At 37.3% G+C, this 15223-nt stretch overlaps 1 protein-coding gene across 1 annotated transcript in view; it reads right to left on the bottom strand.

Annotated features, from left to right (window-relative positions):
• LOC149540720 (uncharacterized) overlaps positions 1 to 15223 on the bottom strand; it is a 165094-nt gene that overhangs the window by 113712 nt on the left and 36159 nt on the right. The window contains exon 2 of the mRNA XM_089801813.1: positions 9283 to 9333. Within this exon, the coding sequence (XP_089657939.1) occupies positions 9283 to 9333 (51 nt within the window). The remainder of the gene's footprint in view (positions 1 to 9282; positions 9334 to 15223) is intronic.

The raw sequence follows: 15223 nt of genomic DNA, 5'->3' as shown, positions 1-15223 counted from the left end.
CTGTTTGATATAGTGGTCCTATTACAATAATAGATAAGTCATCTATTATTAGTGAATGGTTATCTATTGTAAATATCTAGTTAGCTTTGTTTTGCTTTCGTTTTTTGTTTTCTCTAGAATAGAATCTTTCTATTCTTTAGGAAACATCGTCTCATTCTTTTGTATAAATTGACCACTTAGTCTCTGTTAATAACAAGTAAGTATTTTACCAATTACTTCTGTAATATGGTATCAGAGCTAATACTTTAAAAAAAATTCGAAAAAAAATTATAATTTCTTCTTGAAATTATTTGTTTAAATTTTTTCAAAATTATTTCCGTCAATTTCTGTAAAACCCGCTGAGGGTTTTCTGCATGGAGAAATTCGAATCAAACTAAAATCTCGACTAGGGTTTAAAATTGCAACTGTGTCTACTCAATTCACGTTTTTATCTTAGGAATTTTTTTGTTTGCTATATCGCAATTCCTGGGCGTGATTTCTTCCTCCAAAACACATGGTTTCTTCCTTGTATGGTCGGCCTGTGTCTACAATTCACAGGTGTCATTCAAACATTGAAAAAAACCTTACGTTTTGCTCTGCAAAATTGCAATTTTCAGAGGTCCGAAGTCCGCAATTTCATGGTTTTTTTTGGGTGTAGCAACCTGTCTTTGTGTATCCAGTCTTACTATTTCCTACGGCCTCGGATAGACGCCCCTCTCTGCTGTGAAAACCGTCTAGTTTTTTGCCTTCAAAATAGCCATTTTTCTGCTCCTATTGACCTCTATAGCTGCCGACTAGGGTTTTCTTCAAAACCCTAGTTTTTGACCTTGAAATTTTTTCCCTAGTTAAAGTTTCTTAGTGGGTTTTCGGAGAGCTCAGCTAAGTTGTCTTTTTTTTGGGTGCCTTGATTTTTGAGCCAACGGATCCAGAAATCAACAACATATTCCTTTGGGTTTTTCAAGCTCTCTTCTGGATCTCTCTCCAATTTTTCTGGGTCTTCCGTATTTTTGCCTCGAAGAACGTGCCTTCATAGATTTTCACAGTTTTTCATTAAAAAAATGTGCCATGGCATAACTCCAAATTCAATGATCAAAATTATGGCACCTGGAAGCAGCGGATCATCGTAATTTTTGAATATTAGAACACCGATCAACTTGTTTTGGGTGTTACGAAGCGTCCAACTTCTCCGAGTCTCGATCAAGGTAGATGGGATCTGAATAATCAAGAGGTATTAATGCTTCTCAAATTATCCGTGGTTTATGATCAACTTTCTCAAATTCCATCCGGCAAGACAGCTACCAAGATCTGGACACATCTCAAAGGTTTTCATGGGACTTCTGACAAAAGCAGAGCCTTCTTTCTAAAAAATCACTCTTTTTTCTATTGTCATGGATGAGTGCATCTCGCTCCAAGCACACCTGAACCAGATTCAGGAAATTCGTGATCAGTTGCTATCGGTCACAAGATGGAGGAAGAGGATATTGTGGTTATCACTCTTCAGAGTTCACCAAAATCCTGAGCATTTTATTGAGACTCTCAACATCACATCTTCTGGTGTTGATTTGAAGTTCACTGATCTTTGTACACTGTTGCTTTAGCAAGATCGGTGGAAACAACAGCTCGGTAGCAGCTCCAGTTCCACCTCCACAGAGCAAGCCTTTGCTGTGAAATCCTTTCAAAAGGATACAGGCAAGTTTCAACAACCATCTCAGCAGAAGTCTTCTACTCCAGCATCAGATGGTTCCAGAAAGAAGAACATTCAATACAACTACTGCCACAAGTTTGGACACATGAAGGTTGAATGTTGGAAACGCTTAGCTGCACAGTCTAAGCAATCAGGTTCGCAGCTCAAAGCGAACAGTGCAGAGCACACTGAGCTAGCAGAATCTACCTTTTACGCCTTCATGGCTAAAAGACCTGCAAATCATGTGAAGTCGTCTACCTGATACATTGATTCAGATGTCTCTCGTCATTTCACTCACCGCAGAGATTGGTTTACTGACTACCAGCCTTATTCAAACTATGTCATTTTTGGTGGCAAAGAAGAGTATATGATTGTCGGTAAAGGCAACATTGAGATTCAGTCTGTTCGGAGGAATCTCATATTCCTTGATGTATACTACGTTCCAAGGATGGAACTAAATCTACACTCAGTTGTTGCAACACTCTCCACACTTGGCAGTCACCTTCAGTTCACATCAGTGCACCATCACTGATCGGGCAACTAAGTCTACTGTTGCAGTGGGTCTTGAGGATCATGGTCTTTTCAGACTTGTTGATTCTGGTGATTCTCAGGACTTAGCCATGGCTGCTAGGCGATCTTTTGTCAACACACTTTGGCATCAGCGATATGGGCACTTAAATGTGCATTATCTCTCACAACTTGCTCTAGATGAGCTTGTTCTTGGATTGCCAAAGATTCAGACTCAACAACTTGGAGTTTGTGACGCATGCCAGGCTGGGAAGCAACATCGCACACCTTTCACCAGTGGCGATTCATGGCAAGCTTCTCAGGTACTTCAGCTTGTTCATGCCGATATTTGGGGCCCTATGGCCACTCCTTTTGTTCTTAGGTCCAAGTATTTTTTATTGTTTGTTGATGATTTTAGTAGAAAAATGTGGGTGTATTTCCTTAAAAAGAAATCAAATGCATTTCCTATATTTCAGAAGTTTAAACCTTTAGTTGAAAAAGAGTCTGGGAAATCTATTATTACTTAGATCAGACAATGAGGGGGAATTTTGTTCTAATGTTTTCTCCAACTTCTTGGATACACATGGCATTAAACGCCAACTAACCACACCCTACACACCACAACAGAACTGTGTAGTTGAATCTCAGAACAAGACAATCACCGAGATGGCTCGATCCATGCTCGAATACAGACATGTTCCGAAGTAGTTTTGGGGTAGAAGAAGTTAACACTGCAGTTTATCTATTGAACCAGTCACCCACAGTGGCGGTCAAAGGTAAAACTCCGAAAGAGGCCTGGTCAAGTCACAAGCCCAGAATTGGTCACCTGAAGTTTTTTGGCTCCCTTGCTTTTGTTTGGATCCCTGATGCGTCACGCACCAAGTTGGATGGCAAGAGTCAAAAACTGATGCTTGCTGGATATAGCAATCTTCACAAAGCCTACCACCTAATCGATGTTGAGACATCTCGTCTCATCTAAAGTCGAGATGTACTCTATGATGAGCAACGAGGACCTTTCATGCCTGCTTCTCCTGTTCGTGATCTAGCAGACCAACCTATGATGGCTCATGATTTGGGAGTTCGCCTTCCATTAGGTCCACCTAATGGGAGGGCTCCAGTAGCTCCTGCAGCTTCAGTTATGCCAGTGATACCTGTACAAACAACACCCGCTTCTCCTGAAAGATCAACTCGCTTTGTAGATGCTTCACCTGAGTTTGATACAAATTCTTCTAATGAGGATCCTGCTGATCAAGCATCTCCTAGTACTAATGTTGGTCATTCTCCCATCCAGCCTAAGTGGTGGGCTAAGACACTTAATGATCTTCGTGATGATGAGCTCATTCATGGAACTACTCAGAAAAAGAGCAAAACTACAGATTTTGTTAACTTTGCTCTCATGGCCAACCTTCGCAGTGTGTTTGAACCTCAAACATATTCCGAGGCTAAAAGAATTTCAGAGTGGGAAACATGACATTTGAACACCAAAGCCTACTGAAGAACAACACTTGGGTCCTTTCTAATCTTCCACTAGGGAAGAAACCTATTGGCTGCAAATGGGTCTACAAAATCAAATACAAATAGGATCGTACTTTGGATAAGTACAAAGCTCGTTTAGTGGCGAAGTTCTTTTCTCAATGTCAGGGCATTGATTATGAGACCTTTGCTCCTACTCTAAAGATGAGCACCAGCAAATTAGTCCTAGCCATGGCAGCACAATTTGGCTAGAAGGTCCATTAGATGGACGTCAAGAGTGCTTTCCTAAATGGTGATCTCCATAAAGAGGTCTACATGACACAGCCTCCTAATTTCAAGGTTGCTGGTAAAGACCATCAGGTTCTCAAATTGGTAAAAGCTCTCTATGCCAAGAGTCAGAAACTGATGCTTGTTGGATATAGCAGTCTTCACAAAGCCTACAGCCTGATCGAGACATCTCATCTCATCTACAGTCAAGATGTAGTCTTTGACGAGTAGCGAGGACCTTTCATGCCTGTTTCTCCTGTTCCTGATCCAACAAACCAACCTATGATGGCTCATGATTTGGGAGTTCGTCTTCCATTAGGTCCACCTAATGGGAGGGCTCCAGTAGCTCCTGCAGCTCTAGTTATACCAATGATACTTGTATAGACACCTCCAACTTCTCTTGCGGGATCACCTCGCTTTGTAGATGCTTCACCTAAGTTTGATCCAAATTCTTCTAATGAGGATCCTGTTGATCAAGCATCTCTTAGTACTAATGTTGGTCATTCTCCTATCTGGCCTAAGTGGTGGGCTAAGACACTTGTTGATCTTCGTGATGATGAGCTCATTGATGGGAGAACTGCTTAGAAAAAGAGCAAAACTACAGATTTTGTTAACTTTTCTCTCATGGCCAACCTTCACAGTGTTTTTGAACTTCAAACATATTCCAAGGCTAAAGGAATTCCAGAGTGGGAATAGGCCATGACATCTGAACACCAGAGCCTGCTGAAGAACAACACTTGGGTCCTTTCTGATCTTCCACCAGGGAAGAAACCCATTGGCTGCAAATGGGTCTACAAAATTAAATTCAAATCAGATGGTACTTTGGATAAGTACAAAGCTCATTTAGTGGCGAAGGGCCTTTCTCAACGTCAGGGCATTGATTATGAGGAGACCTTTGCTCCTACTGCAAAGATGAGCACCATCAAATTAGTCCTAGCCATGGCAACACAATTTGGCTAGAAGGTCCATCAGATGGACGTCAAGAGTGCTTTCCTAAATGGTGATCGCCATAAAGAGGTCTACATGACACAGCCTCCTGATTTCAAGGTTGCTCGTAAAGACCATCAAGTTCTCAAATTGGTAAAAGCTCTCTATGGCTTGAAGCAAGCCCCTCGGGCATGGTACATAAAAATTGATAACTATCTCAATGATCAAGGCTTCAAGAGGAGTTCTTCAAACTCAAATCTATACATCAAAACTACTGACAATGACATCATCCTTCTGGTTATTTATGTGGATGATCTAATCATCACTGGCAGTTCGGCATCTTTGATTCAGGGAATCAAACAGAATTTATGCAAGTCTTTTAATATGACTGACTTTGGGCTAATGTATTATTGCCTAGGTGTTAAAAGTTTGGCAACAGTCTTCTAGTATATTCATCTCTCAATCCAAATATGCCAAGGCCCTGTTAGACAAATTTCATATGTAGGATTGGAAACCTGCATCTACACCTATGGAGAAAGGTCTCAATTTATCAACAAAGTCTAATTCTCCTTCCGTTGATAATACTACATACAAACAACTAGTAGGCAACCTCATCTACCTCTCTGCTACTAGGCCTGATATCAGCTTCGCAGTCAACTATATTTCACACTTTATGACAGCTCCTAAGGCTAATCACTGGATGGCAGCAAAGCGTGTGCTTCGTTATGTGAAGGGCACTTCAGATTATGGACTTTTGTATTCTCGAAGTTCTAATCCTAAACACAGTGGGTTCACAGATTCAAATTGGGCAGGCTCTATTGATGATAAAAAGTCAATATCTGGATATGTGTTCAATTTGGAATCCGGTGCAATCACATGGACCAGTAAGAAGCAGCATGCAGTTTCTCTCTCCTCTACAGAGGCCGAATACAAAGGGACTGTTAAGGCAAGATGTGAAGCTGTTTGACTTCGTCGGATGCTTGGGGATATGCAGATATCACCAACAAGACCAACTACTCTGTTTGTTGATAACGAAGGCATTATCAAGTTAGCACGAAATTCAGTCTTCCGTGAACGAACCAAGCATGTGGATGTTCACTATCATTACATACAATAGCTGGTTGAAGATGGGACTATAGATTTGCAATATGTTCCTACCACAAATCAGACTGCAGACATTCAAGCCTCTTGGTCCTGATAAGTTTGTCAAATTCAGAGGACAGCTTGGTGTTCTAGATAGATTAACCATTAAGAGAGGGTATTACAATAATAGATAAGTTGTCTATTATTAGTTAATGATTATCTATTGTAAATATCTAGTTAGCTTTGTTTTGCTTTCATTTTTTGTTTTCTCTAGAATAGAATGTTTCTATTATTTACAATCGTTTTCTAAGGAAACATCATCTCATTCTTTTGTATAAATTGACCATCTAGTCTCTTTTAATAACAAGCAAATATTTTACCAATTACTTCTGTAATAGGTCCTAGATCAGATTTGTTACAGATCTAATCCAGTTAACCTAAACTCACACTGATCTTCCTCTAGACTGTACTTGTGCTCTTGGTACTGGTTGCTGCAGATACTTCAATCTGTTGTATACAATCGACTTTCTTGTCTCTTTTTATCTATGCTTGATGCTTATTAAACTATTTTCCTTGATCAGCAATCCATCTGCTATTCTTGCTTTAGAATGGATGTTGGTGAATATCTTCTTTTCTGCGTATGTTTTCTGTTAAGACTGCCTTAACAAAAGCCATCCCTTCCTCAGATTTCTCCTTGCCGATTGATATTCTTCTTGCTTTTCTGCCATTCTCTTTGCGTCAGATTCCGTCTTATGTCAATTTTATCTGATTGCTTGATTATTTCTTTTCTTGATAGATGCCTTCTATCTTATGGATATAATTCTTCTTGCTTGCTGCTTCTCTTCTGTATCTGTTGTTGCTTGGCTACCTGCTATCTTGGAGTCAATCCTTGAGACTTCAATATCTTCTTCTTGGGACAGAAAGGTAAGTCTTCCTCGGCACCTTACCAATTCTATAGTCACACCTTCAGGTCAAACATCTTCATAATTGATTGGGAGTCTATTTAATTAATAATGAATTAACCGCTGATTATTAACATTGGAGTTGGTTTGTATTAATAATTACTTGGCCACTGTTTATTATTAATAGGTTGCCCTTATTTTAATGATGTCACCTCCCTCCATAGTTAGCTACTTGTTATAAATAGCTTGTTGCATAGTCAAGGGAAATCTCATATTTTTAATAAAATCGCTGCTGTAAGTATTCAACTGCTGAGTTTTTTTTTTGCAGTTAGCTGCTTGTTATAAATAGCTTGTTGCTTAGTTAAAGGAATCATCACTTTTTTAATAAAACTGCTGCTGTTAGCAATCAACTGCTGGGTTTTCTTTTGCAGATAGGGTTTCAGACGAGATATGATATAGCAATATAGCATCCCTAAATCTCATTTGTTAGGCTATGTCACAGCCTCCTTAGTATGGAGCATAGTTTGCAAACTCTCCGAGTACTCTCAAGTTTTTTTGTTGGGAGAGTACTCTCAAGTTTAACTCTTGCATATTTATAGGTGTAAAAAAATGTAGGTAAAAATGTTGATCCAAGGAAAACATTGGATTAGATGCATTTTTCACATCATCTTAGTGCTATAAAACTACACATTTTCTCTATTGAAATGTTAGTTACTAATTTAATATATTTTGTAATTGTATTCTACAGAAACATATATGTTTATTTAAGAGATTTTAAATTTTAGTACTTTCTGAGTTGCCGAGTTTTTGTCGAGTAAATGCGGAGTTTTTTCCGAGTTGAAAATTTTGGGCTTGCCAAGTACTCTCCGAGTTCGAGTCTGCAAACTATGGTATGGAGGTTCAAAGGGTCTTTCAATAAAGCCAGTTACTGTGTGAAAAACAAAAAATGTTGCAGAAGATGAAAGAAAAAACAGGACGGAGAGGTTGAGAGGCAAGGAGCAGATCAAGTTTACACGATCATATAATACTAACATCATCTAGTTCTGACTAGGTGTATTTCTTTAGACCTCCAGTATTTATAGATGTAAAAAAATGTAGGTAAAAATTTTGATGCAAGGAAAACATTGGATTAGATGCATTTTTCACATCATCTTAGTGCTATAAAACTACACATTTTCTCTATTGAAATGTTAGTTACTAATTTAATACATTTTGTAATTGTATTCTACAAAAACATATATGTTTATTTAAGAGATTTTAAATTTTAGTACTTTCTGAGTTGCCGAGTTTTCCCCGAGTTTTTGTCAAGTAAATGCCGAGTTTTTTCCGAGTTGAAAATTTTGGGCTTGCCGAGTACTCTTGGAGTTCGAGTCTGCAAACTATGGTATGGAGGTTCAAAGGGTCTTTCAATAAAGCCAGTTATTGTGTGAAAAATAAAAAATGTTGCAGAAGATGAAAGAAAAAACAGGATGGAGAGGTTGAGAGGCAAGGAGCAGATCAAGTTTACACAATCATATAATACTAACATCATCTAGTCCTGACTAGGTGTATTTCTTTAGACCTCCAGTGATTCGACTAATGTTTCCAATAACTCTAGTCTTATTAATCAGCTAAAAGAATCTAAGCTGTCAAGTTGGCAATCCTATTGTGGAAGCAAGAGACATTGATGACTCCCCTAGGCATAACTATTAATTTTTTTCCAACAACAAAGTGTCAGGAAGGTTATTGCTCCAACGGTTTAAAATTAAAGATCATACTTCAAAATCGGAGGCTGAGAAGAGAGAAAATAGATGGAAGACTTTCAATAAGTGGAACTAACCACAAAGACCTGATGGATATAAGATGATACGTCAGGAGGCTTGCGTGATAAGTTATGACATCAATGGAGATTTGCAGACTTAAGAAGATAAAGAAGTAGCAGAAGAGAACTGTACAAAAGAAGATTATAAGTATACATCTCTTCTTTTCAAAGCATGCATATTATATTAATTCAGAGACCAAAATGTACACTTAACTTTGCAGTCAAAAGAATTGTAATCTTATTACTGTTCCATTGATGATGAAGACTTTAACAAATGTGCATTTACATCTAAACTAAATGCAAAGCTATAATCTGTGGTATGACATATTTGCATGGACAAGGAAAATTAGATCCTTGTTCATTAAGCATCAGGCAAAGCAATGAAATCAGGCAAGCAAAAGATACAAAAACAAAATGGGGCGATCATGATGAGGTCCAACAAGAATGAATCTGGACATTAGAGCTGGGTTAACAGTTCAAACAACAATTTCCATACACCTTTTTAATCTTATATAACATCAGGTTCCAGTCAACCACTTGTGCCCTGTTATTCAATACAGTGTAAATGAAAACAAATTAACTGGCCCTAATGAAAAGTGAGGAGGAGAACAATGATTAGAAAATAAAAGAAAATAAATTTAAAATGGAGACTAATGTACCATTGTAAATGTATCCCGTACAATAGGTGCCATGGTCCAGCCACTTAGGTCCTGCAAAACAAGCATCTTTCAATTTTAAAAATAACTCTAACGCACTGTAAAAGACTACAATATCTTAAGGCTTATAATGTTTAACAAAGGTAAAATACCTTCTTAAGAAAATAAATTTGAAAAAAGTGTAGTTAATATTATCTGAACAATACTTAAATTACTACCTCATGTGTATCTGTTAGGGTATGTTATGTTAATGTGAGTTTGGTTCCACTACAACATGCAGAATTGAAAACTTAGTATTACAATGAAATACCAAATTTCCAACTCCTTTTAAATAAGGATGCTCATGTGGTAAATAATGTATATGGATTGTATGATGAATGAGACAACATTAGGGTCCTTTCTTATTGTGGACTTTCACTCAATTTTATGATGTGAAATACTGGTTATTACAAAGGGACATACACTATTAATTCAATTGATAGCAAATTGACTTTAAACTTCTTCTCACCAAACAAACTTGCAAGGGTTAAGAAAGTTATCCTACTCCTAGAATGCAAGAAACTATGGATGTCTTTGTGATGCTACAAGACTTAGTTTAGTCACCGGCATCAACCAAGCTAGTGCAATCTCCTAAGGTAAATGTAAAATGTTCAAACTACTACTATTGCTTTGACACCATCCCTCGATGCATATCAATGTGTGAATAGTAATCAAAGGTCAGTTCGTATAAATGTCATTTGACCATGCAAGGCAGACTTACAATGAACAAGTAGCTAGTAGTTTGATCTAAGTGAGTTCACCAAAAAAACATCCAAAATCGCTTCCATTCAACTAACACTACTTTTAATCAACATGAAATGAAATCTAAGTGAGGAATTGAAGAAACCAAGCAATACTCCAAAGCAACACAAGTAAGCCACCGTGAAGACCAAATATGAATCAATAATTACTTTGATAGTATTATGGCAACAATTTCAACAAGTCTCCTCTCCTACTCTATTCTAATTTGATCTCTTTTGTAATAACCCTATTTGGTTATAGCTAAATCAAGCATCAATTTCTTTCACTTTTCGATGGTTTGACATTTTGTCAAACACTTGGCAAGCAGCCCAATTACCACTGAATCTATAATGTCTTAAATTTTCAAACACAATATCAGGATGTACAACAAACTAATCACAAATTTACTTAATTTTGGGTTTATAAGTTTTGCATAAATAAATACCAAACGCCAATAAACAATTCTGAAATGATTCACACCAGCCTTTGAATTCATTCATCAACAAACCATATAGCAATCTAATGAAAAGGTAATTTAATTGTTGGCTGATTATAAATCAGAATTTGAAGCCAGCCTGTTTACTTTCAAACTATGTTATATAAACTGAATTTTACAAATAAGAACCTAGTCTTTGCCATAGAATGTAACTGCAAAGTCAAACTGAAAGCTGCCTAGTCCAATTTCAATCTAGCATTCACAGTCTACCCTTACAAATGCTGCCCAAAACTGATATAGAAATCATGCCAAATACAAGAACCCTTGGCATTCAAGATGTAAATCCAACATGCTAATCTGATGCAAATAGAACAAACTAGGATATCCAAAATTACCAAACTCTAATCTACAGACTAAACCCTCGTCCAACAACAAAGAAGTTATAATATTCAATTGTATAAATGCTCCTCAACCACAGTTAATACAAAAAGAGGAGATGATAATAAAACTCAAAAGTCCACAATACCTCAGCTATGGATTCTCAGAATTAAATCTACAATACTTGAGTTGTAGATCCCAAACCCTTATACTTCAACAAGGGCACAAGCTTCAGACTCAGAATGCCACAAAGACAACAAAAGCAAAATAAGATAATCAAATAATTGAATCCTTTTCTCATCAAATGTCCTCATATTTATAATCTCCAAATGGCACCAATTTTCCAAAAGAACTTCACTTAAGAAGCTTACTCTACACAACATTAGAATATATTAAAATGTCATTAATATAAGCTCCATAAAATAACCTTAACTACCATAACTTAAAATTTTGACACGCAAGGCCACTGTTTCTTGATCCCACAATTTAAAAAATTTCGTCTCGGTTCCAACGAGCTATGATATTGAGACGACCAACAAACAACACCAACAAAAATAGCAACCTCAACGTATTTGGATGAATAATAATAATAATTCATCCGTCTTGCGAAAACAATTGAAGAAGCATCAAAATTGAAATCTGACAACACCAAAGTGATCTTGATGATGAAAGATGATGAATGAACCTGACGAGGTGACTTACTATAAATAGACATTCCCTCCAAGATTCTTAAAGCCCAAACCAAAAGCCCGAAATAAAAACCAAGAGCATCACCCAACTCCTCTAACTCAACTGAGCTCATCAGAACGAACAGTTTGACTTACTACAAATAGTTAAGTCCCTCAAATAGAGCCAAAACACACCATAGGCTGTTGGAAAGCCTATAACCACATAACTGAGACCCTCAAATCCTACTACCAGCTCACGAGGGTCGCGATGGTGAACTAACCTAGCCAACTATAGGAACCTGCTAAAAAAGGGGACATTACAGTCCTCCCTCCCTAAGATTGTTTGTCCCCAAGCAATCCTTGAGCCAAGATCAGTTTAAGATCAAGGGCCAAGATTTACCCATTACAAACATTAATTAGGGTTGTCACACTATCATCCAATTACATGAAGGTACCACCCTATGGATCAATAAGGAAATCACGATGCTCTTGAGAGCCCATGAGAAAATATGTGCACATGGCATAATATGATTAAATGTGCATGAACGCGTATAATTAAAATTTTCAAATTGGTTGAAGACAGGTGGATGCTACCTTGGCATCCTCATCTTATAGACTTGATCAATTCATTGATGATGAGAAAATATAAAGTTTAAACTGATACTCAACATTATCAAGCCTCCAATTGTGATGGCATGTTCCCAAACTGCTTCTTCTTCTCAAATTTTCTCTATCTTCTTCCATCTGGAAATTTTCACATTGTCATGATTTAAAATTTGATTTTGTTGGAAACTTGATGCCTTGACAGTGATCTTCTTTAAGAGATGAAGTCTTCATGTAGCTGGACTTTCAAAGTGAACTTAGAACTTGTGGATTTTGATTCTTCTCTTGTGCCAAATTTGTTCTTTTAATTCCACTTTGATAATCTGCCACCGAATTACCTTCTCATTTGATGTTTTCAAGCTTGATCTCGTACCACCCATTTGTTCTCTCCTTGCATTGAAGTCTTGTACTTGGCCTTGCCATCATCTCCTTTCTCTCCAAGCTTTGTGCTTTTCATAGATTGCCTTGCTTAAAAAAGGGGAAATTGCATTAAGCTCACAAAATGATAAGAAATAAACAAAATGAAGAAAATCTTAAAGCTATCATGAAATGAAATTGCATCTATATTTACTTTAAATCAACCTTTTCTCCTACTAAACCAACTCGATCAAGAATTCTCATCAAAATAAAGAGGCAAAATGCATTTTTATCATGAAATCACTACCCAGATTTATTTCTCTTCAATCCTGATTCTCTCATTTAATAGGAAAATCAGTGACTCACTTCAAACCTCTCTCCAAGATCATTTTCTAAGCCTTAAAAAAGCTTCCCTTAGAGTGTGCTACCCTCTTGGAAGAAGGAAATCTGTCTTTTTAAGTCAATTAGCTGCCTTTCAGAGGGAGAGATTTTGTCTGCGATAGATGAGAAACTGAATCTCCTCCATCTCTCTTATAGAGGTGCTTCAAAAGAATGAAGAGGCATGCCTTGATTTGGACTGACTTTCCCCTTATTAGCCAATAAAAATCCTTTGAAATTAAATATGTATTACGTCTACCAAGGTTGATTTGGATTGAATGAAGAGGGGAATTTTAGTCTTGAAATTTTATGTCATGCAGCCTCTTTCTAATCTCCCACCAATCTGACTTGACCATGACAAAATTTGGTCGGAGATTGAGGTAGTTTTAGGATTTAAAATCCTGACAAGGGGGGGAAGATTCCGCCCCTTAGTTGGAATAAGTTTGGTGTCCTTTACTTGAGTTTAAATCGCCACACTTTCTCCTCACTTCGTTTCTCACAACTCACTCTTGGTTTGCTGACCAAAATCCATCCATTCTAATCTGTATCTGGGGTGTTTTGAGCTCATTTCAATCTGATTTTGCTCTGGTCTGCATTAAGATTTCGCCCTTATTCACCAAGATATCATTTCCAGTTACCTTTGGCCCTTGGTTTCATCTTTCTTAAGTGATTTGGGGCCTAAGGATGTATTTTAAACCTCACCAAGTCCATGGCAGAATTCATAGGTAAGTCAGAATTATGCCAGCATTTATGAGCAGACATGTGACCCTTCTCAAGATTAAGAATTCCAGAGGTGGTCAAATTCTGACCCCCTCCTAGGACTTTACTTTCGCATTTTCATCTTTGTTGAGCCTTATGAACTGATCTAACATCTTAACTTTGCATTCATTGCTTGGTCTTGGGTCTGATTTGTGATATTTTTGAAGTCAATAGGCTCATTGTCATGGCCTTAGTTCTTGTTTACTCCAATATTAATCGAATTAGAGGTTGGATTTTGCATTGAGCTCATCAATTTAAGTGGCGGAAACCATGCATAAGTCAGGATTAGGAATCCCAAGAGAAGGGCGGATTCCAGCTTTGTCACTCTAAATCTCAAGTCTATGAGTTCAATTGTGCTTTCAACTCCCATGCTTTGCTTGGTCCGGATCTTCTGTTTATTAGAAAGTTGAATCCATTGTTTTTAGCTTGAATCAACGACTCAACTCATGCTTTGAATTGCCCCTTTGATTTCTGTAGCTAGGAGGCGGAGATTTCAAGTATATTGGGACTGTCCCTTTCAACTTAGTTTTTCCTAGTTTTTCTCTCTTCCTTTCAAACCCCCACTTAGCAATTCAGTTTCATTTCCAAAAGGTAGTTTCATTTTTTATTATACCTCATCTGCCCACCGTGTGATTGAAATTTGATCACCTTCATGTCTCATTTCCAGAATTTGTATATTTCTCTTCAAGTCTCAATTGATTTTTATCTTATTCTCCTTAGGATTTTATCATTATTCATCATCTAGAGGTGAAATTTCATCTTAGCCAGCCTCAACACTTGGGTGGAATTCTTAAGGTCCTTATGATTCAAGATTGAGAATCTTGAGAGGTGACTGGATTCCAACCCTCTTTTAGGATTGCTTTACTTTCGCAAGTTCACTTCTCAAAATCAACATATTACACTCTTCACTTTCTTTTCTCATCATTTCGCACATGAAACTTGCCTAAATTAGGAAGGGAATTTAGGGGGTTGTCAAGATTGTCAATTCTGAGACATGGACTAAGTCCAACCTAATGTCAGGATTTTTCATTTCGCAAGTTAACCCCCCATTCTTCAAGCATATTTCTTCAGCTCGGAGGGTGAAGTGATTTATAAAAAATACAACATTTAAGTATAAGATACATTTAAGTTATATTTTATATAAATAATTTCAGGATGATTGAGATAGGTTTCAGCTTCATAGGAATTATGATAAAGATTTTAGGAGTTTTTAAAAAATTCTAGACTTCGCCAAATCTCTGGATTCAGCACGTCTTCATTAGTGTTACTTCCCACAACCTTTCCCGACTTTGTAAGATGAAATTGAAACTGGAACAAGGATTTCAAAAGATTCTCACTCAGATCATCACAAATCCCTTGATTTGAACTCCATATTCTTGACAAGCTTAGCCCAACTCAGGATGATTGAGAAAGGTTTCAGCTTTATAGGAATTATAATAAAGATTTTAGATTTTGGGAGTTTTTAAAAAATTCTAGACTTAGCCAAATCTTAGGATTCGGCACGTCTTATTTTCAAAAGATTCTAGCTCATTTCATTACAAAGCCCTTGATTTCAACTCCATATCCTTGACTAGCTTAGCCCAGC

Source organism: Cupressus sempervirens, chromosome 9 (genome assembly GCF_028749045.1).
Source record: "Cupressus sempervirens isolate cs-2001-9-10 chromosome 9, ASM2874904v1, whole genome shotgun sequence".
NCBI lineage: Eukaryota > Viridiplantae > Streptophyta > Pinopsida > Cupressales > Cupressaceae > Cupressus > Cupressus sempervirens.
The sequence above is the reverse complement of the archived record's forward strand: the minus strand, read 5'-3'. Positions and strand labels throughout refer to the sequence as shown.